General features: G+C 43.0%; 2 protein-coding genes across 3 annotated transcripts in view; both read left to right on the top strand.

Annotated features, from left to right (window-relative positions):
* Positions 1-507: 507 nt before the first annotated feature.
* vps18 (VPS18 core subunit of CORVET and HOPS complexes) lies at positions 508-7,635 on the top strand. The gene is made up of 9 exons (XM_030046887.1): positions 508-933; positions 1,087-1,228; positions 1,422-1,538; positions 2,162-2,411; positions 3,431-3,784; positions 3,958-5,220; positions 5,440-5,649; positions 5,898-6,134; positions 6,661-7,635. The coding sequence occupies exons 1-9, from the start codon at positions 831-833 to the stop codon at positions 6,955-6,957; spliced, it is 2,973 nt and encodes a 990-aa protein (XP_029902747.1). The 5' UTR covers positions 508-830; the 3' UTR covers positions 6,958-7,635.
* A 666-nt stretch (positions 7,636-8,301) lies between these two features.
* ino80 (INO80 complex ATPase subunit) overlaps positions 8,302-25,170 on the top strand; it is a 45,825-nt gene continuing 28,956 nt past the window's right edge. For both annotated transcript variants that reach the window (XM_030046879.1, XM_030046880.1), the window contains exons 1-25: positions 8,302-8,458; positions 10,006-10,070; positions 10,289-10,478; positions 11,014-11,171; positions 11,577-11,644; positions 11,836-11,982; positions 12,104-12,224; positions 12,361-12,566; positions 12,722-12,775; positions 14,446-14,649; positions 14,758-14,962; positions 15,828-15,895; positions 16,198-16,419; positions 17,144-17,224; positions 17,689-17,784; positions 18,520-18,579; positions 18,761-18,903; positions 19,519-19,603; positions 19,721-19,838; positions 20,070-20,155; positions 21,521-21,688; positions 22,057-22,190; positions 22,498-22,565; positions 22,802-22,895; positions 23,047-23,263. In XM_030046879.1, the coding sequence (XP_029902739.1) occupies positions 10,330-10,478; positions 11,014-11,171; positions 11,577-11,644; positions 11,836-11,982; positions 12,104-12,224; positions 12,361-12,566; positions 12,722-12,775; positions 14,446-14,649; positions 14,758-14,962; positions 15,828-15,895; positions 16,198-16,419; positions 17,144-17,224; positions 17,689-17,784; positions 18,520-18,579; positions 18,761-18,903; positions 19,519-19,603; positions 19,721-19,838; positions 20,070-20,155; positions 21,521-21,688; positions 22,057-22,190; positions 22,498-22,565; positions 22,802-22,895; positions 23,047-23,263 (2,952 nt within the window). In that variant the 5' untranslated portion in view covers positions 8,302-8,458; positions 10,006-10,070; positions 10,289-10,329. The remainder of the gene's footprint in view (positions 8,459-10,005; positions 10,071-10,288; positions 10,479-11,013; positions 11,172-11,576; positions 11,645-11,835; positions 11,983-12,103; positions 12,225-12,360; positions 12,567-12,721; positions 12,776-14,445; positions 14,650-14,757; positions 14,963-15,827; positions 15,896-16,197; positions 16,420-17,143; positions 17,225-17,688; positions 17,785-18,519; positions 18,580-18,760; positions 18,904-19,518; positions 19,604-19,720; positions 19,839-20,069; positions 20,156-21,520; positions 21,689-22,056; positions 22,191-22,497; positions 22,566-22,801; positions 22,896-23,046; positions 23,264-25,170) is intronic.

The following is a 25,170-nucleotide window of genomic DNA, read 5'->3' as shown; positions in this document are numbered from 1 at the left end:
ACGACAGAGGAGACATGAGGGTTTTTAGGCAACTTTCCGTCCGACAGGTTGTGATTTGCATAGCCCCGCCCACCGAGGACAAACTGTGCATAATGAGCTCACTTGTCTGGTCCCTGCAGCTGGCTGTCAACCACTGAAGTGGCCTGGATAAGATAAGACAGACTGACAACATGCATGCAATAATGATAGGGTGGTATTTTGCTTTATTTGGGGAAATCACCAAACAGTCCACAAGATTGTTAATGAAATTCAACGTTTAGAAGAAATCCACAAAAATTCCAAAAGAAATAAACAAAACTCATGCATAAAACAATGTTACAATCATTGATTAAAAAAAAAAAAAAACATAAGAAAAGACAGCAGTTGACAGTAATACAAAGTGCGTTTATTCTCAATCAGTTTATCCCATAGCAAAAGCGTCGAAGTAATTTTGGCCGAACTGCGCCCTCTTGTGTCACAGATTCATCACTACACTAATTTTGGTCACATGATTCCCAACCCGTCACCTGACTCTGCGTGTGTGTCTGTGTGTCTGTGTTGTGTACTCGGAAGTTAAGCTAGTTGTGTGTGCATGTCTTGGATATTTTTTAAAATATTATGTGTTTTTACCCTTTCGCTGCAGCGTAAAGTCTCATCTTCGGTATATTTCCTGTCAGTCATATACATGCGGGCAGATGAGACGCGTTGGTGAGCCCCTTTACGGGTGGAAAGTGTGAGCTACAGCAGCTTAGCTAACGTCATGCCATTGTAGGATTTCTTGCTAGGTCTCTGTTTACAGGACGTTTGTTTTTGCGAGTATTTTCCGTGATATACTGTAGGTACATTAAGCCATGGCTTCAATCCTTGATGAATACGAGGACTCGCAAAACACCCGGCAGCATGCACAGCAACACAGCCGCCTGTCAGCCGCTAACATCGGGATAACACACTCAGGTAGGTCGGGGAGCCACGGCCCTCCTCCACAGGGGATGCTTTCATGTGATCCGGGATGATGTACTTTCATCAAATTATCAATAAAACCTCGAAGCCCAGATGCAGGTAATGCTGTTGCAATACTGCTTTTACTGACATGGGTTTGTTCCCCAGGCTTTGTGAATGTGAGACTTGAGGAGGAGAAGCCGATATTCAATAAGCAAAGGATCGATTTTTCACCGCCTGAGAAGATCAACCACTTTGCAGTCTGCAACAATCAGCTATGCATGAGCCTGGGAAAGGACACACTGTTGAGGTGAGTGACACCATCATGAGCACTTCCCTATCTTAATAGTCACTTTGCATGGCTGCAGACAGTGGATTAGGTATTTGATGGCTATCCCTCAGTTGTGATGATACGTTGTTTGATGTTAATGTTAATTACCTATACATAACAATAATTTGACTGCTGTGTTCTGTTCTATTCTACTCTGTTTTCTCCTGTTCAGGATTGACCTGGCCAAACCAGATCAGCCTAACCAGATTGAACTGGGAAGGAAAGATGACACCAAAGTGTATAAACTGTTCCTGGACCCTACAGGTGAGAGCAGCCTCAACATTAAAGCGTCAGCTGATTCAGATTTTCAGAGTTAGGGTTAGGGTTAGGGTTAGGGTTACGTAACGTGAAAGTATTAATTTGCATCGTAGCCACTGGTCATTTGTTTAAATCACATGTGAATGACCATATACATAGATTATTTTGACAGAGTCTCCTGGTAAGTCTATCATGTGCTGTGCCGTTATGTGCTGATTTAATTTGATTTACCCAAAGCTCTCAAAAGGGAAAATTTGGTTTTAATGTGTGCTTGTCTATTCTTCATGGGGTTGTATATATTTAAGCATACAAACAGTAATTTCAAAGTTGTTGTGAGAGGGATTTTTCTCTATTGTACCATAAGACGTGATTGGGTTTTCAGTGGTAACTTAGAGTTTAAACTGACAGATGGGAATAGAACAGCCTCCAAACTCATGGCCAGTACCTCTTAGCTTAGATTAATACAAAATTATCTTCAAGCCAGCATTTTTTATGTGACCAGTGGAAACGTGTTGGACATGGCGGCCACTCCAGTGCCCAAAACCCTCAATTTCCATCCATGATACTGTTACATAATTGATGATTGTCGTCCCAGTAGCATGATAATGACCTACTAACAACACCATCCATACTCTGCTTATTTTCTCATTGCAGGCTCCATCTGCTGATCAGCCTGACCACCAGTGAGTGTCTGTATCTTAATAGGAACACCCAGAAGGTCCGCAGCCTGTCCCGCTGGCGAGGCCACCTCATCGAGAGCGTGGGCTGGAACAAGTTGCTGGGCAGCGAGACCAGTACAGGGCCCATCTTGGTTGGCACCAGTCAAGGAATCATCTTTGAGGCTGAGATCTCTGCAACTGAGGGCAGCCTGTTCAACACCAATCCAGACCAATATTTCAGACAGGTCAGAGAGTAGCAGACGGAGCCTGATAGGTTCCTTTTTGAAGGAGAAGGATTCATACATGTTATTTCCAGTGTCTATGGTGGTATGATCAGTGTTTGTGATGTTTATTACAGAGTGAATAGTTTGATAAAGAAGTAAAGGTGGCAAGGTTTCATGTGGATATACATTTCTTTTTCTGAAGTAATAACAGTACGATTCAAATAAAGCTCATGTTTCCATTAGTCTGCCAGCCACTGAGAATAATGGATCTAAGATTTTAACATTTTGTTGACATCACTGAGTTTATTCTTAGCTGTTTGATTCTAGCTGAGAGTTGTTCATGTTCAGAAAGATATTTTTGACTGTCCTACTAATAAGAATGAGAGACTACAAAAAATATTCCCTGTTCATGTAAAAGTTTCAATTGCAGCAGTTTGTCCTAAATGCACTTGTTGCATATGCATGTTATTTCATAGTACTTTAAAATTTGTCCATACTACCATGTGCAATCCTTTAACAGCACTAGAAAATGCAATGTTTTTTTAATGTGCACATTTCATAGAAAGATAGATAGATAGGAAGAAAGAAAGAAAGAAAGAAAGAAAGGTATAAATTCTTATACTTATTCTTATAATTTCTTTGCCATAGCAGCAACACAAATACAGTGCCACACAACAACTTAGAATGGTATACACAAAATATGAAAATGAAAATGAAAGTATTGAATGAGTAGAAGAATGAAAAAATGGTGATGGCAGATAATGAATGGCAAGATACATAAAATTAGCAGAATAAAAATGAATAGCAGCACAAAATACAAACTGAAAAATAGGAGATATAGAATATAGAATATACAAATGTGAAGTATGAAATGTATTACATAACTATATATACAGTATAAGTATATATTGTTTTAAGTCTATAATAATATATAGTCAAAGTACAATTGTAGTGAGTGCAGATGTCAGGTGTAGTGGTTTAGGTGGATGGGTGTTGCTATTTGGACATGTGACTGAGCAACTCCTCTGTTCCTGATGCAGGTCCACTCTCTGGAGGAAGATGGGAAGCCGGCACCCGTCTGCTGCCTGGAGGTCGAGCGAGGCCTGGAGAACAAGTACTTCATTATCGCCACCACCCGCAAGCGCCTGTTCCAGTTTGTGGGTAAGGTGGCTGAGGGCTCCGAGCAGCAGGGCTTCAGCTCCATCTTCACCCAGAACCAGGACCTGCTGCCCAGCTTCCAGGAGTTCCCAGCCAACATGGGCTACAGTGAAATCACCTTTTATACCTCCAAGCTTCGCTCCAGCCCCAAAGCCTTTGCCTGGATGATGGGTAATGGAGTTCTCTATGGTCAGCTGGACTATGTCAGGCCCGATTCCCTGCTCAGTGATGTGCAGGTAAACATCTAATTGATGTCATACTCAGCCCTGCAATATTTCCCCCCACTGGTTTTAACAATGCTGTCATCACTGATAGATCTATTTCCTTTAGATTTACCTTTATCTCTCCATCTATATATTTCCCTTAATTTCTCATTTTTCCTTTCCTTTTTTCTGTCTCCTTTCATCAGGTATGGGAGTACACCTCCGACATAGACCTCAGTTTTAATAAGCCCATTTCCATCGTGCTGACACAGTTCCACTTCTTGTTGTTGCTTCCTGACCGAGTCAAAGCCATCTGCACCCTGAACGGACAGGTGGTATATGAGGATGTGTTCCCAGACAAGTTTGGCACCCTCAAGAAGATGATCAAGGACCCAGTTGGTGGCTTGGTCTGGATCTACACTGAGCGGGCGGTCTTCCGATACCACATCCAGCGTGAGGCCAGGGATGTCTGGCAGATGTACATGAGCATGAACAAATTTGATCTGGCCAAGGAGTACTGCCGCGACCGGCCCGAGTGCATGGACATGGTGCTGGCCAAGGAGGCTGAGCACTGCTTCCAGAATAAGCGATACCTAGAGAGTGCCAAGTGCTATGCGCTGACGCAGAACTACTTTGAGGAGATAGCGTTAAAGTTCATCGAGGCCAAACAAGAGGAAGCCCTGAAGGAGTTCTTACTGAAGAAATTGAACAATTTGAAGCCAAGCGAGAGAACACAGATCACCTTGCTGGTCACGTGGCTAGCAGAGCTCTACCTGAACCGGCTGGGTCAGCTTGAGGTTGATGGCAACACTGCGATCTTCAGGGAAACCCAGGAAGAGTTCCGCCACTTCCTCAGCAGCTCCAAGCACAAAGAGTGCCTGTTCAACAACCGCACCACCATCTACGACCTTCTGGCCAGCCATGGCAACGTGGACGACATGGTTTACTTCTCAGTCATCATGCAGGACTACGAGAGGGTCATATCCCACCACTGCCAGCATGACGACTACAGCGCTGCTCTGGATGTGCTGTCCAAGCACTGTGACGAGAAACTGTTTTACAAGTTCTCCCCTGTACTCATGCAGCATATCCCCAAAAAAGTGGTGGATGCGTGGATTCAGATGGGCAAGCGGCTCGATCCAAAGAAGCTCATCCCGGCCCTGATGAACTACAGTGAGATGGGCAGCACCCAGCAGATCAGCGAGACAATCCGCTACATGGAGTTCTGTGTGTACCAGCTGACAGTGACAGAGGAGGCCATCCATAACTACCTACTGTCCCTCTACGCCAAGTACAAACCAGACTCTCTGCTGTGGTATCTGGAGCAGGCAGGAACCCACGCCTCAGAGATCCACTATGACTTGAAGTACGCCCTCAGACTATGTGCAGAACATGGCTACCTGCAGGCCTGTGTCCTGGTCTATAAGATTATGGAACTCTACGAGGAGGCAGTGGATCTTGCTTTGCAAGTAAGTAAAATGTGTTTTTGGGGACAGGATTGCATGTGATTAAATATTTGCATTACATATCCTAATCACATGTATATTAAATCTCTGTTGATAAAAGTGTCTTATATGGGATTATTTTTCAAATTATTGTTAAAGTGTTAATTAAAATGGAGTAGTCATTTTTATCTATATATTAACACATGCCATTCGCTTTTGTATATTTACATCTGTCGTCCAAAGGTGGACGTGGATTTGGCCAAGTCATGTGCCGATCTGCCTGAGGACGATGAGGAGCTGAGGAAAAAGCTGTGGCTGAAGATTGCCCGCCATGTGGTGCAGGAGGAAAAAGATGTGAAAAAAGCCATGAACTGTCTGTCCAGCTGCAACCTGCTCAAGATTGAAGACATCCTGCCATTCTTCCCTGATTTTGTCACCATTGACCATTTTAAGGTGAACACCCTGATTCCTTTTTGTTATTAGAAATGAATTAAAAAAAAAAAAAAAAGCACATACATTAAATGTACAAAATTGATACCTTGAACGCTGATATCACTTATTTTGTCTACTTAATTCATGAAGTAAAGATGGGTAAAAAAAAATGTATGGTCATTTAAAAGACACACACAGCATGTAGTACTTAATACGGAAAGTCACTGGTGCAAATCAGTACAGTTCTTGTGTTGTTCTCCGTGTCTCAGGAGGCCATCTGCAGCTCCCTGGAAGAGTACAACCAGCACATTGAGGAGCTGAAGCAGGAGATGGAGGAGGCCACGGAGAGCGCCAAGCGCATCCGAGAGGACATCCAGGAAATGAGGAACAAGTATGGCGTGGTGGAGTCCCAGGAGAAGTGTGCTGGTTGTGACTTCCCCTTGCTCAACAGGCCCTTCTATCTGTTCCTGTGTGGACACATGTTCCACTATGACTGTCTGCTTCAGGTAACTCAGTAGGGCTGCATTTCACCGACAGAACCAGTGCACAGCACTTAGTTCCTGTTGATGAGGAATCCTGTCCATTATTCACTCTGAACAGACAAGATGTCAGATGACACAATCAGTTTGTTTCCTATACTCATAACTCTTAATTAATTTTTTTGTATTCTGACATGAAAAATGATTTGCAATATTTTTTATTGGCAAAAATCTCTCCTACTAATGACCTATCGTAACCTGTCAGTTCATTATCTGAGACGAGTACTGATATCAGTACATGCTTACTAATGAGTAAATAACAGTTATGATGACAAGTCAGTGCTGTGTACTGTGTGCTGCAATGTCCATGAGATGTTATGCTTTTTCACTTTTTCTTAACTATTGTTCAGTTTTATTTTAGCAATCACCTTATCAAGAAATATAAGCTTGCGAAACCTGATTAAAATATGTTTACTTCACAAGACACCAAAGCAGGTAATCCTCCAATCATGGGGATAACATTCCAATGTGTTCCCATTTTTTGACCGTCTAGGAGGTGACCCCCCACCTGTCGGCCTACAAGCAGAGTCGTCTGGAGGAGCTGCAGAAGAAGCTGGCTGCAGCCACACAGTCCTCCAAGTCCCGTCACCGCCCGGCGCCCAAAGAGGACGGCGACTCCTCCAGTCTGGGCAAGGGCAGCGCAGGCGTCAGCCGCGAGCAGATAAAGTCGGACATTGACGACATCATCGCGTGTGAGTGTGTGTACTGCGGCGAACTGATGATCAAGTCCATCGACAAGCCGTTCATTGATCCTCAGAAGTTTGAGGAGGAGAAGTCCAGCTGGCTATGAACGAGGCCTCTCATCGCTCAGTGAATGGATGGACATACGGAAACCTACTGTGTGAAACTACTCTCACAACCAGTTTGGTTTCCTCACCCATTCACAGGTGGCAGAGATTCAGCTTGCTGTTGACAATGCCTACTGCCTGAACCTGTATCAGCTTCATTTGATTTCTACAGAGTATGCTTGTTATATTCTGTTGACAGTATTTGAGGCTGATTTGAAGACCTCTGCACCATATATGGGATCATCTAGCGAAAAGCAGCCTTAAAATAACTATTTGTAGTATTGCGGACATTGTAAAGAAGAAAATGGGATGAGGTAATGTGAAATAATGCTAGGCCTGTACAGTACGTGTATGTGCCTGATACACAACCTACTGATGATGGTAGAGAAAGATCCAGAAACTAGGATCAGATACAGCTGCACTATATCACTGTAATGTCAACTAAGTCATGCACTTGTCTGATCTGGTAAAAGCTTGAGCTGCCCTCAGACAGCATCTGTGTTTCCCAGCTGAGTCCAGCCTCTGAACTCGGCCTCTTCCTATTCAGCATCTAACAAGCAAATCAGCTCGACCCTAACAAACTAGTACTTCATATATTGTTTTGCAACTCTGTTATTGCACATTTATGATTGTTCTCATGGCTGTTGTCATTGATGGTGTAATAAATATTTAATAAACAATTTGTCTATCATTTGCCTGGATCCCACACTCATAACTTGCTGTCAAAATGTAATACATACAGGGTAGTCATTTTTCAGCACGTGAGATAAAGCAATCTCTTGCCTACTTTGTCTATCACAACATGATAATATTTTGCAGTTTCGTTTTTGTGGGAAGAGGAAAGTGAAGAGAATTCCCCAATTTTATCACCTTATTACTGCTACAAATGCCAGTTAAAACAAATACGCCTACTTAAACCATACATGTATTTCCTAGATACCTACAATTAAAGATTTTTTTTTTTAATTATCATGTATCTGTAGCGCTGTGTCTGTGAATAATAAATACACTGCATCAAGCTGATGTTCAAAATACACAGATTTAACTAGCTCACCTTACCTAAAACGGAGTTCCCTTTGGATGACGTAGGACGTAGCTCGGTAATCTTCGTAGAGACTAGACCCTATCAATCGAAATCGGGAAATCGTCGATTAATGTTTATTAATTGCATATATTGGCTTTATTAAGATATATAGGTTGTACACATAGAAACGTTTATCAAAGAAAGACACTGTGTTGATTCCTAATCACACAAATTTCCCTGAGGGCCTTCACAAGCGAGCGTCCTTCTATCTGCAGTTGATTAAGACGCCTGTTCCTTGCTGTATCCTCGCCATGGCGTCGTGTCTCTGCTCTCTCAGTAACAGAAAGTGGCCGCCTCTCTGCTGCTGTCGACTCAAAGCTCACAGACTCAGTCGGCGCTTCAAACCGCCATTTTGGAGTCAGAGAACTGAGAGTCGGCAGCAGCAACGAGAGAGACAAAAAGGGGGACACGGGGCCAAGGTGAGAGACTCCTTAGCGGTTGTTATGGCGAGGGAGCAATGGGGGGAAGATGGCCGGGAGGGAGAAAGAATTAAAACATGGGGATCATTCACCAGGCAACCGAGTCCCCCACGCGTTTCCGAAACAAGGGTACGAGAGGCTCGGGCTTAGGGGCCTTACCTTCGCAGCATCACGACTAGCCAGCTAAAATGATAATTACACTCATATCATATCTTAATACAGTGTTAAGGCTAGGAGGTGGTGGCCTTAAAGAGACAGACCCTATTTGAATACTTCATATTAATGGTGCGAGGGGACGGCGGTGCAAAAACTCGATAAGCTAATGATGAAAAAGCTAAATTAGACACGATAGCTTGGCGGCTATGTAGTAACAAAGGCTTGCGAGAGAATTAAAAATGACCAAAGCCGTTCAGTATGTGCGGGGTGGTTTACTTAAGCCAGTGAGCTGCCAATGTGTGTATACGAGCACCTTGACCCCTCGCTATCATTGATCGGGGGCAGTGCAGTGTGTGCACACACTAAATTAGCTAACGGTCGTTAGCTTACAGGCTAATGTTAGCTTAGCATTTTGACATGCAGCTCGTGAGCGGCACCAAGCCAAAGCGTTGCGGGCTAACGCTAGCTCGGTTTGGCTTATCATCACGACACGATGTCCCGGGAGCGTATCGTGATGTGGGGTTATAACTTGGGGCTGTTTCCTAGCTGCGTGTTTTACAAGTGGAGCAAACTCTTGCTTGGCTTTAACTTAGTGGGCTGTCATCCTGTCACAGGCTTGGCAATGAACTTGCTCTCCCTGAAGTGAATGCAGTTATCCCAGTGGTACTATTCATTAACCCTACACAACCATGACTAAGTTGAACATGAAGTGGACACTGCTAAAAAAAACTCTTACCTGCTCAGTGATAAGTGAAATATTAATTTGACTGTCATGATAGCACTACAGTGAAGCTTGAAGTTGGTAGGAGGAAATCATAACATTAAAAAAAAAACATTGTGCAGTGTTATGATTGTATCAATCCAAGCCTTGCAAAGCATTAAAGGCTATTATGTGGGGGGAAAGGTGTAAAAAGGCTATACCTTATCATAACAAATGGGGAAAAAGCTGACACACTTTGAAAAAATGAGAGCTGAAAGAAGCCAGCATGATTCCGGGAACCAAATATTTACTTTATATACATAGGTGCAAATACTAAACATGAGTTGAATGTCAATGTATATGCCTACAATAGTTGGCAGCGTTGCACTGGCTGCTCTTGTCTCACATTTCTGTCATATGCAAAGAAAAAGAAGGAGAAAAAAAATAATGTGATAATTGCACAAACAAGGAAAATTGTCAGTAAGTACCTTATTGGAAAGCGCACACTTACAATGTCAGTGTAACACAATGAAATTATAACCCAGTCCTGTAAATAAACACGACTACACTGCAGTAATTATAATATGTAAAAGAATACATGCTTCTGTAGAATCTTATCTTGTTCTTAATTTTTATACTCTCATGTTGGATATGGTAGAGTGACTGGAGGCTTGATTTCTTCCTCTTGTAGGCCTTTATCACTTCTTTTGTCTGCTAGTCTTGGAATCAAGAAATATGACATTCCTCACTGAGAAGGTAGGTCCACTCCATTTTCTTTTCAGTGGACTAAGTTCTGTGTACCACACTCTAAGCCTTGTTGTCAAGATGCAGAAAGAGCATCTTGAAAAGGTATCCCATCCTGTATTCTCCCCCCGTCTGATTTAAGTGAATTATAATAAAACAACACACATTCTCAGGTTTTTCATGCATTCAAAACTCAAACCAGCCTTCTCTGTCATCTTTCATTCTCTCAGTAAGAGTTCCTGCCCCGCTTGGGCGGAGGTGCCTGTGCCGCATGGCGTCAGGGCAGGGGCGGCTAGAGGTCGGGGCATCTGGGAGCTCTGGCCTGGCCAAACCTCTTTACCTGCAGCGCTTGGAGAGATCCCTGAGGTTGGACAGCTTCCTGCGCCAGACAGCCACCATCTTCAACAGAGACATAACCAGGTGCAGGCAGAGGGTGCTTTGGGGACGAGGGGATATTTATGGTTTGGAATCCCTTGTTTACTCCTAGGCCCAGTCCACAATCAGTTAAAGTAGGTGTAGCATTTTTAAAAAAGGTCTTTTTTTATATTTATACTATAATATATGAAAAGTTGCATGTAAATGTAATTGTAACTGCTGTTTTTAGAATGCAGGCCGAGCAACACTATAACTAAATTTAAAATAGAAACACTACAGTGTGTCACAGGAATGTTCCATCCTTACCATAGACTTAGGAGGTATTATATAAGCACATAACAATTTAACTACCTAAAGGAGTCAATCTGCCCTCCAAGGCAGTGCCTTTGCCACCTGCCTTGTCATTTGCTTGAGACTCTGTCCAGATTAGGGCACTTGTATTGTATGTCACCACATTAGCCCCCCTTTGCATTGCTGTAGGTGTTACACTACAGGACACATCTCAGAAGAAAAGACTGGACATATGTGGGATGTTTAAGGGATATGGTGGGCTTACCGCTCCGTATTTTTCATGTCCTAGTGATGACAGTGATGACAGCGATGGTGCTCTGGGGGAGGGGCTCTCCCTGGAGCCCTCCAATCGACACACAGCTTTGACAGTAAAAGATGAGCCATGTGAACCAGGGGATGGCTTGGCAGAGAGCAAGCCCCTCAACGGGGTTCTGCTGCAAGGCAAAGGTAAGACACCGTATGAAGGATTTAGTGAGCAGTTACCGGACATCACCCTCTGGACTCCTCTGTTTACCCTGTGGTGTCTTTTGTTCATTCTCCCATTTAAAGCGCTCATTTGTAATCGCAGGATGACACTTCCTTGTGCAGAAACTGTCACTCCACTGTTTGCTGCGTTTTTGTTTTTATTTTTGGATTCCTCGGTATCGACTGAGCTTTTACTGCAAGCACTTAAACTATATGACTGCCAAACAGTTCTAATTGTGTTTCTAGGCAGTTGGAGATTGGTTTGCACTGAAGTAAAACCATCCGGTATTTGACTTATAATGGTAGTGAAAGTTGCATTAAGCACATTTTCTGTGAATCAACATCCCATACAAATGTAATTACTTTTTCTCCTTTTTAATTCCACAGACCAAAAGGCAGATAAAAGCAGCCTCTACAATTTCTCCAAGGTGAAGAAGAACAGGAAGTGGCTCAAGGTATTTTCCCCCAGAATTGTTTTATAAGATGGGACTGGGGCCAGAAAGTTTTTTTCATGTACTGCCAACCTCAGTCCCCCTGCACCTTTTTATTCACCTCATGCATCACTGTTTTGTTCACTTTCCTCCTTTTTTCACACACCATTTATCATGCACTCCTTTTACGCACGTTGCTCCCATCTCTCCTGTAGAGTATCCTGTTGAGTGATGACACCACGGAGTCAGACACAGACTCTGATGACTCTGACTTCGTTTTGTCCCGGGAGGAGCTGCATGACATGCTGAGGCTACACAGATATACCAGGCTGCATCAGAGCAAGTTCCACTCTGACCGGGAGGTACGCACGCACACACACACACACACACACACACACACACACACACACACACATACATACATATACATTTTTACTTGCAGTGACATCATCGTATTTCCTTCTGTGTGTTTTTCTCTTATAGCTCCACCAGTACCAGTACTACAGCACTGGACTCCTGTCCACTCATGACCCCTTTTATGAGCAACAGCGCCACTTACTGGGGCCGAAGAAAAAGAAAATCAAAGATGAGAAGAAATTCAAGGGTAAAAGAGAAACAAAAATAGCTGAAAACTCATGGAACCATAAACATTTTTGAGCTGCAAAGAGCTGGGTAATTATGGGACAAAGTGTTAATATGATTTCAAATCCACTTTTTGTGTGCTTTGTTTTTTCTTTTAGCCAAACTAAAAAAGGTGAAGAAGAAGAAGAAACGAGGAGAGGGGGAGTTTCTGGACGAGGGTCGTCCTTATGTCACTAAGATCTTTGCCAAGTTTTCCCATGATCCTCCACTACCCATGGTGAAGAAGAAACACCTGACCATTGAGCAACTGAACGCACGGCGACGCAAAGTTTGGCTCACCATTGCCAAGAAAGAAATCCCTAAGGTTAATATGCATGACAGCATTGGGTAGATGGGCAAAAATGAAGATCACTAGCTATGGCTGTGTGTTTTCTGTTTTTGGGAAGTTGTTATTACATTTTCCCATGTGTATTTGTCATCTATTTGTCCTAAACTGTCCTATTCATATCCATTTTGCAGTCTTTCAAGCAGAAAACCTCTGCCAAGAACCTTGTCTTGACCAATGCAAAAAAGGTAAGTCAGGAATTTACATATGTAGTCCCCTCTATAAAAGTGGAGCTGTGGTTGTAAATTTTAAGGCTTTTATTCTGAAAGACTGTTAAAATATCTTTTGCAAAACATGCTCTACTCTATCATTTGTATTGAAACAGTTTGAAAGCAAGTGTCTTAAATATGCTGGCAAATATTTCAGCTGACGGTTTACTTTTGGGCACTAATTAGAGATGAGAGAGTAAATTGTAGCTTTATTGTGACATAGTGAGCAAAACCACAACATAAAAATAAAATAAATAAATAAAGAGAGACCTGACTGACACCTGCATAGAGGGTCTTGCAATAGTCCAGCCAAAGAAAAACAAAGGTGCATCAAGGAGGGAGGATCTTGATTAGCTTTCTTAAGTAAGGGCTGTACAGATGCATGTTTAAAACACGAAGGAAACTCCCAGTGGCCAGGGAGCAATTAATAATTGATAAAAGGGAAGGACTAACGGTGGGCAGAGTTTCCTTTAAAAGTTTAGAGGGAATGATATCCAGATAGGAAGAAGAGGCAGAGGATTTGTGAAACAGTAGTCTCGAGAACTGGGAGGGAGATGGGTTGAAATTGGGTCAGCACAGCAAGGTTTAAACAGGACATGGGGAGGTCACGTATCAGAAATGATATATGATCTTTGCGATCTCCACCTTTTCAACAAAATAATAAAAAGAAATCCACACACAGTTCAGGATTAGGTTCCGCACTGATTGTGCCACGATAATGGAAACTGTTATCTTGAATAAAGCTTTGGAGAAATATTGTGACTGTTCCCTTTTAGCTGCATTTTGTTAGTTGACCATATAATTTTTAACCTACCTGCCCTCTGAATGCCTGCAGCTCTTCAGGTTAAGTTGTTGGAGACGGCTACACAGAATTTAGTTACAAAATCAGAACTCGAGCCTGGACAGTAGCACAGAGCTTAGGTTTGGGATAAGGTCAAACAATATTAAAAACCATGGCTTTATGATCTGACACATAAATATCAATGCCAAATTTCAAATGTTAAGAGGGAAAACATCTGTGAACACCAAATCCAGAGTATGGCCTTTAGAATTTGTGGCATGTTTGACTATTTGGGATAGATTGGAAGACTCGATAACATGCAGCAGTTCACAAGAGAGAGGATTTTAGGGACAACAGAATGCAAAAAACACCAAGGATAAGTGCTCTGTCGTACATCATAACAAGAGAGAGGAGTTCAGAGACTTCATGAATTTCTCCATTAAGCTTAAGAGGCCTATATAAAAAGATACAAAGTAGGGAACTTGCCCAGTAACTTAAAAACTTAAAGCTTCAGACGAATTAAAATGAACAAATGAAACGAGAGCCTAATTTCGATGCCACCAGCCCTGCCCAAGAGCCGGGGAAGGTAAAAGTTAGAAAAAAATTTGCAGGGGTAGCCTCAGTTAATGAGACAGGATCCTCAGGAGTGAGCCAAGTCGAAGTAGCCGTAAAAAGTCCAGACTGTTGGAGGCAATAAAGTTGCTGAAACATCCGACTTACTGGACAGGGATCTGACTTTTAAGAGGCCAAATGTTTGAGGAGCTGATGACAGTACAGTAGGTTTAGGAGCAGACAGACTGCTGATGTAGCGTACTGTCCTCTTATTACATTACATGTAAGCTCTCTTGTGTTTGTTTTTCTGCCCCAGCTGGCTCACCAGTGTATGCGTGAAGTGCGGCGAGCGGCTATCCAGGCCCAGAAGAACTGTAAGGAGACGTTACCCCGCGCCCGCCGCCTCACCAAGGAGATGATGCTGTACTGGAAGAAGTACGACAAGGTGGAGAAGGAGCACAGGAAGAGGGCAGAGAAGGAGGCTCTGGAGCAGCGCAAACTGGATGAGGAGATGAGAGAGGTCGGCGGCTAGGACACTGCTGTCTGGCCTCATTATAACAGCGTTTTCTCTGGCAAAATGTACATTATTGTAACCGTTTGTCATTTTTCCTTCTTCTCTCCTTCCCAGGCCAAGCGTCAACAGCGCAAACTGAACTTCCTCATCACCCAGACAGAACTGTACGCTCACTTCATGGGTGGTAAAGCCAGCATGGGGGGTGCAGGAGGAGATGCAGCACAGGAGGAAATTCTGAGGAAGCTGGAAGACACCGCGGCCCAGAGACAGATTGACATTGGGGGTGGAGTGATGGTCAATATGGGACAGGAGGACTACGGTATGAGCAGCTCATTCATAAGTCTGAAGTGTCACTAGATACAGAGTCAGTCAGTCACTGAAACTTTATTGATCATCTGTATGTCTTTATTGCATGGTAAACAGGGCAGCTGTATAGGCTGTATTTGAATCCCTTTACGGGATGAACGAACAACTCCTTCACACACTCCTCCTCCAAAATTAACTGTCAAAACCTCTTTTTGGAGGGTGTGACTAATAGTTCCAATCTCATTTTAGTTATTTTATTTTTGATTTTGTCTGCTATTGTTAAGTTGGACAAATCTTAATATAGTCATAAGTTAGTCATTGTGTTTTTTGTGGGCTTATTATTTTATGGCTTGCTTGTCTTATACATGACTCATTGAACTCTACCCTTTAACAATCCACTTTGTGAGTAGTTGGGCCTATATTTCATGCAGGAATTTATATATATATATTTGATGAGGGAATGTTATTCCATTGCAGTGTGCAAGAGACAGTCATTAGGAAAGCCAATTTGGCCAGTGACAGGGTGTAATTTAAGCCATGTAAACTTTTTTATTTGTTGTGCATGAATACAATTGGACCATGAAAAAAAACAAATTGATTCAGTGGTTGATGTTTTTGTTTGTTGTATGTTGTTGTCAACCTAAACTACAAGGAGGTTCATGTAATTTTTTTTAGTGTGTTTTAGTCAGTTTTAGTGATTTACTATTTTAGTCACAATTTTTACTGACTGAATCAACACGGCTGTCAAACACACTGGTTCTCCCAGGGCTGGTCCAACCTCCTGTCTATAAGTGCTGTATGTTTCACAGTAAGGTCATTGTTGATGGGTTAGAACTGGATCCTTGGCTTATATCCACCTGAATTGTATGCTGTTACAGATAGTGAATACTATAAGTCCCAGGCCCTGAGGAATGCCAGAGAGGCCTACCAGATTCACCAGGAGAGAGTATGTTCACACACACACACACACACACACACACACACACACACACACACACACACACACAGGCTGCACTGTCATTATAAAATGGAGCAGGGCAGACACACACATTACATACACAGTACTTGTTAGTGTTCACACACACACACACACACACACACACACACACACACACAGGCTACACAGTCATTATAAAATGGAGCAGGGCAGACACACACATTACATACACAGTACTTGTTAGTGTTCACACACACACACAATCCCTGCTTGTCCTGAGTCTTTGCTGATGGCCAAATCTTTTCCGGTAGACGCGAATGTTTGATGAGGAGGCCAAGGACAGCCGCAGTGCGTCTCTGCATGCGGCGGGCGCTTCGGCCTCAGGCTCAGGTTCTGGGTTTGGAGAGAGCTACAGCCTGTCCAATCCATCCATCCAGGCAGGAGAAGACATCCCTCAGCCCACCATCTTCAATGGCAAGCTCAAGGGCTACCAGCTCAAAGGCATGAACTGGCTGGCCAACCTCTACGAACAGGTGACTGAATCCCTGCACTGTAGAGAGAAGTGTGTTTCTGTCTTTCTAGATGTGCAGTCATGAATACAGACAATGTGAACATTTTGCATACGTAGCTGTTAATATGTGTATCTCTTTATCCATCTACAGTATCTGTCTTAAGTTTACCATGGGAAATATGTTAATAAATGTGCCAGTGGCTGTCTTAAATGCCTAAACAAATAATATACATGCCAAATATTTTCTGCCATTTCAGTTTTTATTGTGTTTGAAAAGCCAAAGTTGTATTATCATCTTGTTTGTCCGCTAATATAAATCAAATTCAGGGTGAATGGCAACGTAGTTGTGGTTTGCAATGACATGAGGTAAATTGTTTCCATTATCACTTGCTAATGAAGATCTATACCAACATTTTACACCATATTTTATGGCTTTAACCTGGGTTAAAGCCATAAAACATCAAGTTGGAAGAATTACCTTACACAGTGGGAAGCTCCTAGAATGAGTTCTCCCCACTGGCTGCATTGTCATTTTAAACAGCATACAGTATGTTGTGGTTGGACACTGTGCTGAACATGGCTTTGGGCCATATATAATAGAGGACTGGGTTTTTTTTTTTTTTTTGTGTTGTTTTGTCGTGGCAGCCCAGGAAACCCTTTGTCTGCCTGTCTAACAGTCATGTGATTATATAATCTCACATACATGATTAACCATATTGACATTTTTGCTCCTCTTCCATTTAAAGGGCATCAATGGGATCCTGGCAGATGAGATGGGCCTGGGGAAGACAGTGCAGAGTATCGCCCTGCTGGCACACCTAGCAGAGGTGAGGGAGTGCACCGGGCCATTGGAGTTCAATCGCTGAACTCTGCCAAAAACCTTTTCAGAATGTTCAATTGTCTCTACTTTCATGAGTAAGATAGGAAAACATTTAACACCCCAGCTTGTCTGTGCACCTGCATCCTTTAAAGGGTCCCCACTTTCTCACTGTACTTTTTTTGGCAGATGTTGGAATATTTCATTGAATGGGTGGCCTGTCTGGTTTCTTTTGTTGTGCCGAGCTGATGTGGACCTCTTTGGCTCGTTAGATCTTTGGGTCTCATAACTGCTAAGGGAGAGAGGTGGAATTCAGGGGAAATGCAAGCTTTTCAGTGTTGAATTATCTCTTACAGGAAAACACATGCCATGTTCCTCCTGGGTTTCCTGTCTCTGGGTGCTCACACACACACACACACACACACACACACACACACACAGCTGACAATGTATCTTTCTCATGTTCCTGCACAGAGGGAGAACATCTGGGGTCCATTCCTGATCATCTCTCCTGCTTCCACACTCAACAACTGGCACCAGGAGTTCACCCGCTTTGTGCCCAAATTCAAGGTGAGAATCCACACCGCTGCTGAGTGAGTGCACCGGCGGAAACACCTGCAGAAAATATGCCTTTTGGGAATCCTGGCATCCTCATTTCTACTGCTCTCTCCCTCCCCCTAGTCTTTTTCCCTCCTCCCACTGATTGGTGCTGTCAAACATCTGAAAGGCACTATTGTTTCTCACTTAAGAATAAAGTGCTCAGGGATGCATGCAGGTATTCAACTTTTCATTAGGGGGCAGTATTGTACTAGGACATTTATAGTCCAGTGCTAGTTTGGTTGTTCACTGGATGCACTTTCTTGTCTCTTTTTTTTTTTTTTTTGCATGACTTAACTGGTTTCTAAAAGACAAAATTCTGTGCACATGCATGCACACGGATGTAATATACATCACTCGCTGATGTGCTCACCACTTAACTATGCCCATTTTCTGTCCTGGTTTACAGTAAATCATCTCTTGTTTGTTTTACTAATGTGGTGTGAAAAGGCTCTGCTATACAATCCTATGATAAGTGTCCTGAACGCTCAAAACATTCCATCAAAGCGCTGACCTCAAAACAGTGGAGCTTCGTCTTCTGTTGAGTGACAAAGTGACGTGAAAATCTGTTTATGCCACATTTTTCATCAACAGCTCATATCAGCAATTAAAGCAGTTATGGATACATGATGCTATGGGTAAAGCTTTTCTCCAGAAGCATCAGTCTACTCTTTAATCATTTCACTGATTTCACTGTTTGTCCCTCAGGTGTTGCCATACTGGGGGAATCCTCATGATCGCAAGGTGATCAGGAAATTCTGGAGCCAGGTAAGGAGGAGTAACAATAATAATGATGATGATGATGATTTTGATCACAGATTGTAATAGCACAATACAGCTTTGAAATGGTTTCGTGTTGTGCTCAGTGGGGTGAAAATATTGCACATATTTGAGTTTGCCATCCTTTTCTACATCTCTTCCTCACTCTCTCTCTACTATCTGTGTGCAGAAAACCCTTTACACACAGAACGCACCTTTCCACGTGGTGATCACCAGCTACCAGCTTGTGGTCCAAGACGTGAAGTACTTCCAGAGGGTGAAGTGGCAGTATATGGTTCTGGATGAGGCCCAGGCACTCAAGAGCAGCACCAGGTAAAGCACTAGCATGTTCGCTCCCCCATCATGTAATGATTTTGACTTTTGGGGAAAATATCATTGTGCAGCCCCAATAAAAATACAAATTTCATCTAATCGTAGACCCCACTGTCATTTCACATATTGTGATATTTGTTGTGTTGAGGAATAATCTTTAGATATAGAGTTATATATAGAGTTATATAGAGTTATAGATATATAGAGATATATAGAGATATAGAGTTAGATGAAATTGGTCTGAGTCAGCTTGTCACCTGGTTTATTATACGATAAGGTGTGTGTTTTATCATCAATATGTTGTATAATTTCTATTTATACATTTTCTGTCTGTGCTGTTGTGATCCATTTATCACCCAGCCATAATATTAAATGCAGATCAGATTCTTCAAATCTAGTCAAGGAAAAGAAAAAGTATGGCTTTTCAAGTAGAAAACATTGAAACCCCACACTGGCTTGCAAAAAAGAGCATTTAGCTGCACACACCCATAACATTTCCACCTACAGACAGGTCTCACAGTCTCAGTAATAAGTGACATTAAACCCATACTGAAAATCTGCAGTAAGTAGTTGATGTGACACAGCAGATGAACCGTTTCCCCTCTGTGTTGTCAGCGTTCGGTGGAAGATACTCCTTCAGTTCCAGTGTCGAAACAGACTGCTTCTCACTGGGACCCCCATCCAGAACACAATGGCTGAGGTGAGGAGTGTGTGTGTGTGTGTGTGTGTGTGTGTGTGTGTGTGTGTGTGTGTGTGCGCGTGTGTGCTGGCATGTAGATGGAGCTGTTGATGACTTTATGTTATTGTCGTCTCTCAGCTGTGGGCCCTGCTCCACTTCATCATGCCGACGTTGTTCGATTCCCACGAAGAGTTCAACGAGTGGTTCTCCAAGGACATTGAGAGCCACGCAGAAAACAAGTCTGCCATCGACGAGAGTGAGTGGGGAAAAAAAACAACAACTTTCCTTTCAATTTGTTCTACATTCACTTCAGCGGAAATATTTTCCTTCCTCCCCAGCTGACATCACATAAAATTGTTCAGCTCATTTGTATGGAGATTTGGACCGTTTTGTGTGCCAACATCTGTACTTTCTTCCTGCTCAGTCATGTGTGTGATATGCAGGTAAACACTCCGTTTTTTTTGTTTTTTTTATGTTTGTGTTTCAGACCAGCTCTCCAGGCTGCACATGATCCTTAAGCCGTTCATGCTGCGCAGGATCAAGAAGGACGTGGAGAACGAGCTCTCAGACAAGGTACAGGAGAGAGCTCTCTTCACCGCACACACTCCAGCCTTTCCTCTGGGGCTGCACAATTACCTGAAACAAGATTTGAAGTTGCACTTATGGCAATGTGTTATTTCCTAATGCAGTTTTCCAAATAACAAAACCAGAGAGAAACGTTTTCCAGATGGTTTCCTAAGCAGTGCACTCAATGTTTCCATAAAATCTGTGGCATACGGCTTGGATGGATTTTTTTTCCTCCTTGAGGTGCTATATCGTGGAGAATTTGCAGAAAACATGCATACCCAAACTTATAGCAATTGATATCAGATTACTCTGCTAAAAATGCAGTATCATCTTTTGTCTGTATCATATTAGCCCTGTTTCTCCTGCTCTTCCTCTGGTTAAACCTGTGCCCTTCCTCCATCGGTCTCTGCACAGCTTATTATGCGTGGAAGTGCTGTAATAAGTCCATGAGTGATGCTTGTGCTGGCAGATCCTCTTGACAGATGTTGGGCTGAGGGTCCCTTGTTTTCACACAGCACACACATACTCACACATATGCAGTGGGAGTCTAGAAACACAAAGTCAGAGGAATGGCAGAGTTCACCACTCCCCCACATCTGTCTCCTTCACTTTCTTTCACACCCACATGTCGTCTTTGTCAGCGCGCCGAGGCCGATGGTAATTGCCAGCGGTGACGTACACTTATGGTTCACATCGGGTTTATTTGGTTTCTTGCTGCATCTGGTGACAGTGGCATTATTAATTACTATTGATGTGTCAATTCACTACTTGAGTCAAAACATGACGCCGGACAAAAAGTAGGTGAAAACTGGGTGTTTAGTTTGCATCCATAATTTCATGTTTTTCTCAGCCCATGTTAATGTGTTCTAAATGAAGCTGAAGATCAGCTTCCGCACAACCACACACAGACGAATTAATCAATATACTGAAAGTATTTTTCTGTTTGTTTTTAAATAGTCTAAGTAGACATTTGCCTTTAAAAGGATATGTATTGATTTCTAATGGTTATCCAAGGTCTCTGTATGGAAAAAGAAATATTTTTGACAATACGTCAAAATACAGAGACCATTGGAAGTGGTAGTGTTTTGTCCCTGATGTACAAACCAAACCAAACTGAATCTGAAATCGCGACCCAAAAACAGCAGTACAGACTAAACTGTGGGTTTACTGAACCATTACACCGCAAATTTTTACACTCTGGTCTTTCAGTGTTTTAAGAGGTGGAAATTTAATGATGCTGGACATCAGTTTATGAAACCACAATATACCTCTGTTATCCTCACTAGCAGAAATAAGATGATCACCCTTTACCATGATGATGACGTTTCACTAAAGAAAGCTGACACATGGTCTGTTTGTCTTGTGCTGCAGATTGAGATCCTGACCTACTGCCAGCTGACGTGCCGACAGAGGCTGCTGTATCAGGCTCTGAGGAACAAGATCTCCATCGAGGACCTGCTGCAGTCATCCATGGGCACGGCCCAGCAGGCGCACAGCACCACCTCCTCCCTCATGAACCTGGTCATGCAGTTCAGGAAGGTCAGACCTCATCCCTTTGGTTTACAGTGGAGCAAAATAGGGCTAGATGATTATTGCTGAAATAATTTTTGTTCATTATTTTGCAATGCTGCAATTACAGTTATCACTTAATAGTCTTTATCCACTATTCAATTTATGCACTTTATTATGTGTTTTTTAATTGTGGAAGCATTATAGTGATATATGATTGAACATAGTGAACTTGCAAACCTACAACAAAGATGATTGGTACCAGTTCCTTTGCCTAAAGGCACTGAGCATAGTTTTTGTACTACGCCGTCTTTTTCTTGCTGCTTTGGTTATATAACAGCAGGTGGTGCAGTTTGCAGCTTGGTTGTGTTAATCCTCTGGCGTATGCTTTCGTGTAGGTGTGCAACCATCCTGACTTGTTTGAGCGCCAGGAGACGCGCTCTCCTTTCCACATGTCTCTCAAGCCCTACGTCATGTCTAAATTCCTCTACCGCCAAGGCCTCGTACATGCGCACAGCCAGGCCAAGAACAAGTACGTGCTCCCACGCATGCACACACATGCTCAAACACACATTTGAAATTGATACGGATTGCATGCCCAAAACCATCGGAATAGGGCTAGGTTTGATAAAAAATTGTTTAAAAATACTATAATTTTCTTTCCGCAAATTCTTCATAATTGTGGTCCTTTGCCGAGATGACTTTGGGCTCACAAAAGGCTACTACCCAAACACAGCTATTCATCTTTTTTGGGGTCTAATCATATTTTCAGGCCCAAATCAATCTCTCTTTCTCTCTCAAATACAGTGGTGTAACCGTGCCCTTCTCTCCACCCTCAGGTTATCTCAAGTGCTGCTGTCTCCCTTCTCTCCACATCACATCCAGCAGTCTCTTTTTCACAGGAGAGGTGAGCTCATATTAGAATTTAACCTCCAACCCATTTAACTCTTACCTTTGGCGAACTTTTTTGTAAGACACCGGCTCTGCAAGTCATGTTTACGGTTTGTCTACCCGGTTTCTCTCTCGACTTCCTTTTAATCTTTCCCTTGTTTCTCCTACTCCTCACTTTGCCGTTGTCTCATTTTCTCCCGCTCTCTCTCTCCTCCTCTCACTTTTTGTCTCTCACTCTTGTAACTCTTGCAGGTGATGACGAAGGGAGCTGTTTCTCCTTCCTACGCTTCATCGATGTGTCACCAGCCGAGATGTCCAACCTCATGCTGCAAGGCACTCTTGTCAGGTGGGCATCGAGTTTCCCACTTCACAGCTGTTACTCACTTTAGCGTTCTTCCAAAGACGTGTGTGCGTAGGGAGACCACCCCCCCCCCTCTCAAAATGAGGTATTGACAAGCATCCACTCTGTTAAAGTGTTCCCCTCTCCTCTTTCCCAGGTGGTTAGCCCTTTTTCTGTCCCTCAAAGCTGCCTACCGGCTCCACCATCGGCGCCTGTTTGGCCTTGACGAGGAGGAGCAGGAAGCAAGAGGAGGACGAGGTGGTGAAAGAGGGAGCACGCAACCCAGGAGTAAGTGTCTCTCTCACAGGGACCTGCTCCTGTGGCTGAACAGGCCCAGTGCCTTCCCCAACACAGACACCAGTCCTGTGCTGCAGGTGGGGAACAGACACACACACACACACACACCAGCACAACATCTGTTATGCATGTGCGAGAACCCCTTGGGTAGTGATCTGCGATACTGCTGTGTGTGTGACGGTCGATGAAGCTCCAGTAGTGAGGCATCAGTCAGTGTTGGGCCACACGGCGTGCTCTCTGCCCCGAGGCGCCCTCTCCCTCCTCTGGGATCCAGCGTGGAACATAATCCCTCCCTGGCTCTGTGACCCAGTAACACTCCCTTCTTCTCTCTCTATGAGTCTCCGGGGCCTTTGCATCTATCAGCACCAGCATCTATCTACACTTCCACTGCCAGATATTTAGAACAAAGTTCCTGGAAGTTACACTACTGTCCTGGGCAAAAGTTGTTGAGAACAAAATAGGAGACTTTGATTTATACGATTTCAAAGCATAACTGGAAATGTGTTTTGGCTGCCAGTGGTACTTTATGTTTGTCGGGTCTCCAGACTGCATTAGAGCTCAGCAATCATGTTTTCTGTTTTGCTGGTGAAATTGTGAAAGTGCAATTTCCACTTACAACCATGGCAGGTTGATGAAACAGTTTAGTATTCTCTCCTTGTTCGCAAGTGAAGTGTGCAGTCTCATGCCAGACAGTTATCTGGGAAGATTAATGAAGTATGACTAAGTGCAAATGGCGCTCAAGCGCTTGTAGATGTGCTGGTTTCCGCAAACCAGAACCACAGGGTTCCTTTGAGACAGAGTATTTATATTTTTCCACAAGTTCTCATGGTCGCATAGTAAGATGGCAGCTTAACGGTTAGTGTGGCGCTGGTAGCGCAAAGGAAGGATCGCAGGAAGGACTGTAATCTGACTGTGAAAAACAAATGGTTGTATGGAGCTTTACCAAGGCATTAACATTCTGTGGTGTTTTGAGTGGAGAGAATTTCACAAACAAGTCATGATCACTCAAAGAAAAACCAGACAGACCAAAAGTGACTATAGCATCTGAAGACCAGGATATCAAGCTCAAGATCTTGGAAGAGACCGAACACCATCAGCACCCAGGATACAAAGCCAACTGAGCAATGAGGCACTGCTGCAGGGACTAAACAAGTCTAAAGACAAAAACAAAGTCTAAATGTTTAGCAGTATCCATTTTAATGGGTCATCACTGGAAAAAAATCTTGTTTACAGATGAATCAGAGTTTGAACCATATAGTTACCGTTGGAGAGATGTTGTTACGAGGCTGCATTAGAGGTTTTGCTGCAGTATAAGATAAGATAAGACAAGATATTCCTTTATTAGTCCCACAGTGGGGAAATTTCAAAGCAGTATAAAACCTTAAGACAATTATGTTGGCGATTCAGGTGTGGAGGGCTAATTTTCCAGCAGGACACTGACCCTGATCATGCACGCAAGGCTGCACCAGGTCTGTTTGAGGTTTAAGGAGGACCAAGGAGTGCTGACTGACATGGCTCTCACCTGCACACTCACTAGGCTGCAGTCCCGCTGAACATGTCTGGGAATGTTTGAAAAGGGGAAAGGTGAAACATCCTGTTGCATCACAGGACACAATCCATGGTGCTCAACAAGAGTACTCAGATAATGTGTATTCTCAGATTTTGCAAAAACTTGTACCAGAGTGCAAAGTAAACAAATACTGAGAGAAATTTTCACTTTAATACAAATGCTAACAAACATTTATGATTTCTGCTGGTGAAACATAATGTAATCCTACTTGACTAAAGTGTGCACTACATTTTGATAAATGTTGGAGGCAGAGGAATTCTTTAGGACCTTGTATGTAATTCTTCCTCCCCTTACAAATAATCCCTCAGGCTACTGCTAAGAATAATAATGTCTTATTAGTCGTTTTGCCTAGGTAAATAAGCAGCAAAAACACATTTGATGAAAACCTTTACCCAGTTAAAAGTTACCCATAGG

The sequence above is a fragment of the Myripristis murdjan genome, chromosome 24, assembly GCF_902150065.1.
Source record: "Myripristis murdjan chromosome 24, fMyrMur1.1, whole genome shotgun sequence".
In the NCBI taxonomy this organism is placed as follows: domain Eukaryota; kingdom Metazoa; phylum Chordata; class Actinopteri; order Holocentriformes; family Holocentridae; genus Myripristis; species Myripristis murdjan.
Note: the sequence above shows the minus strand (reverse complement) of the source record. Positions and strands in the feature narration are given on the sequence as shown.

What these genes read in the sequence shown, in the direction of transcription:
- vps18 (XM_030046887.1), top strand. Translation starts at nt 831, where the DNA reads ATGGCTTCAATCCTTGATGAATACGAGGACTCGCAAAACACCCGGCAG. An exon ending in GGAAAGGACACACTGTTGAG is followed by an intron (nt 1,229 to 1,421) that starts GTGAGTGACACC and finishes TCTCCTGTTCAG; the next exon opens with GATTGACCTGGCCAAACCAG. An exon ending in TCACCATTGACCATTTTAAG is followed by an intron (nt 5,650 to 5,897) that starts GTGAACACCCTG and finishes TCCGTGTCTCAG; the next exon opens with GAGGCCATCTGCAGCTCCCT.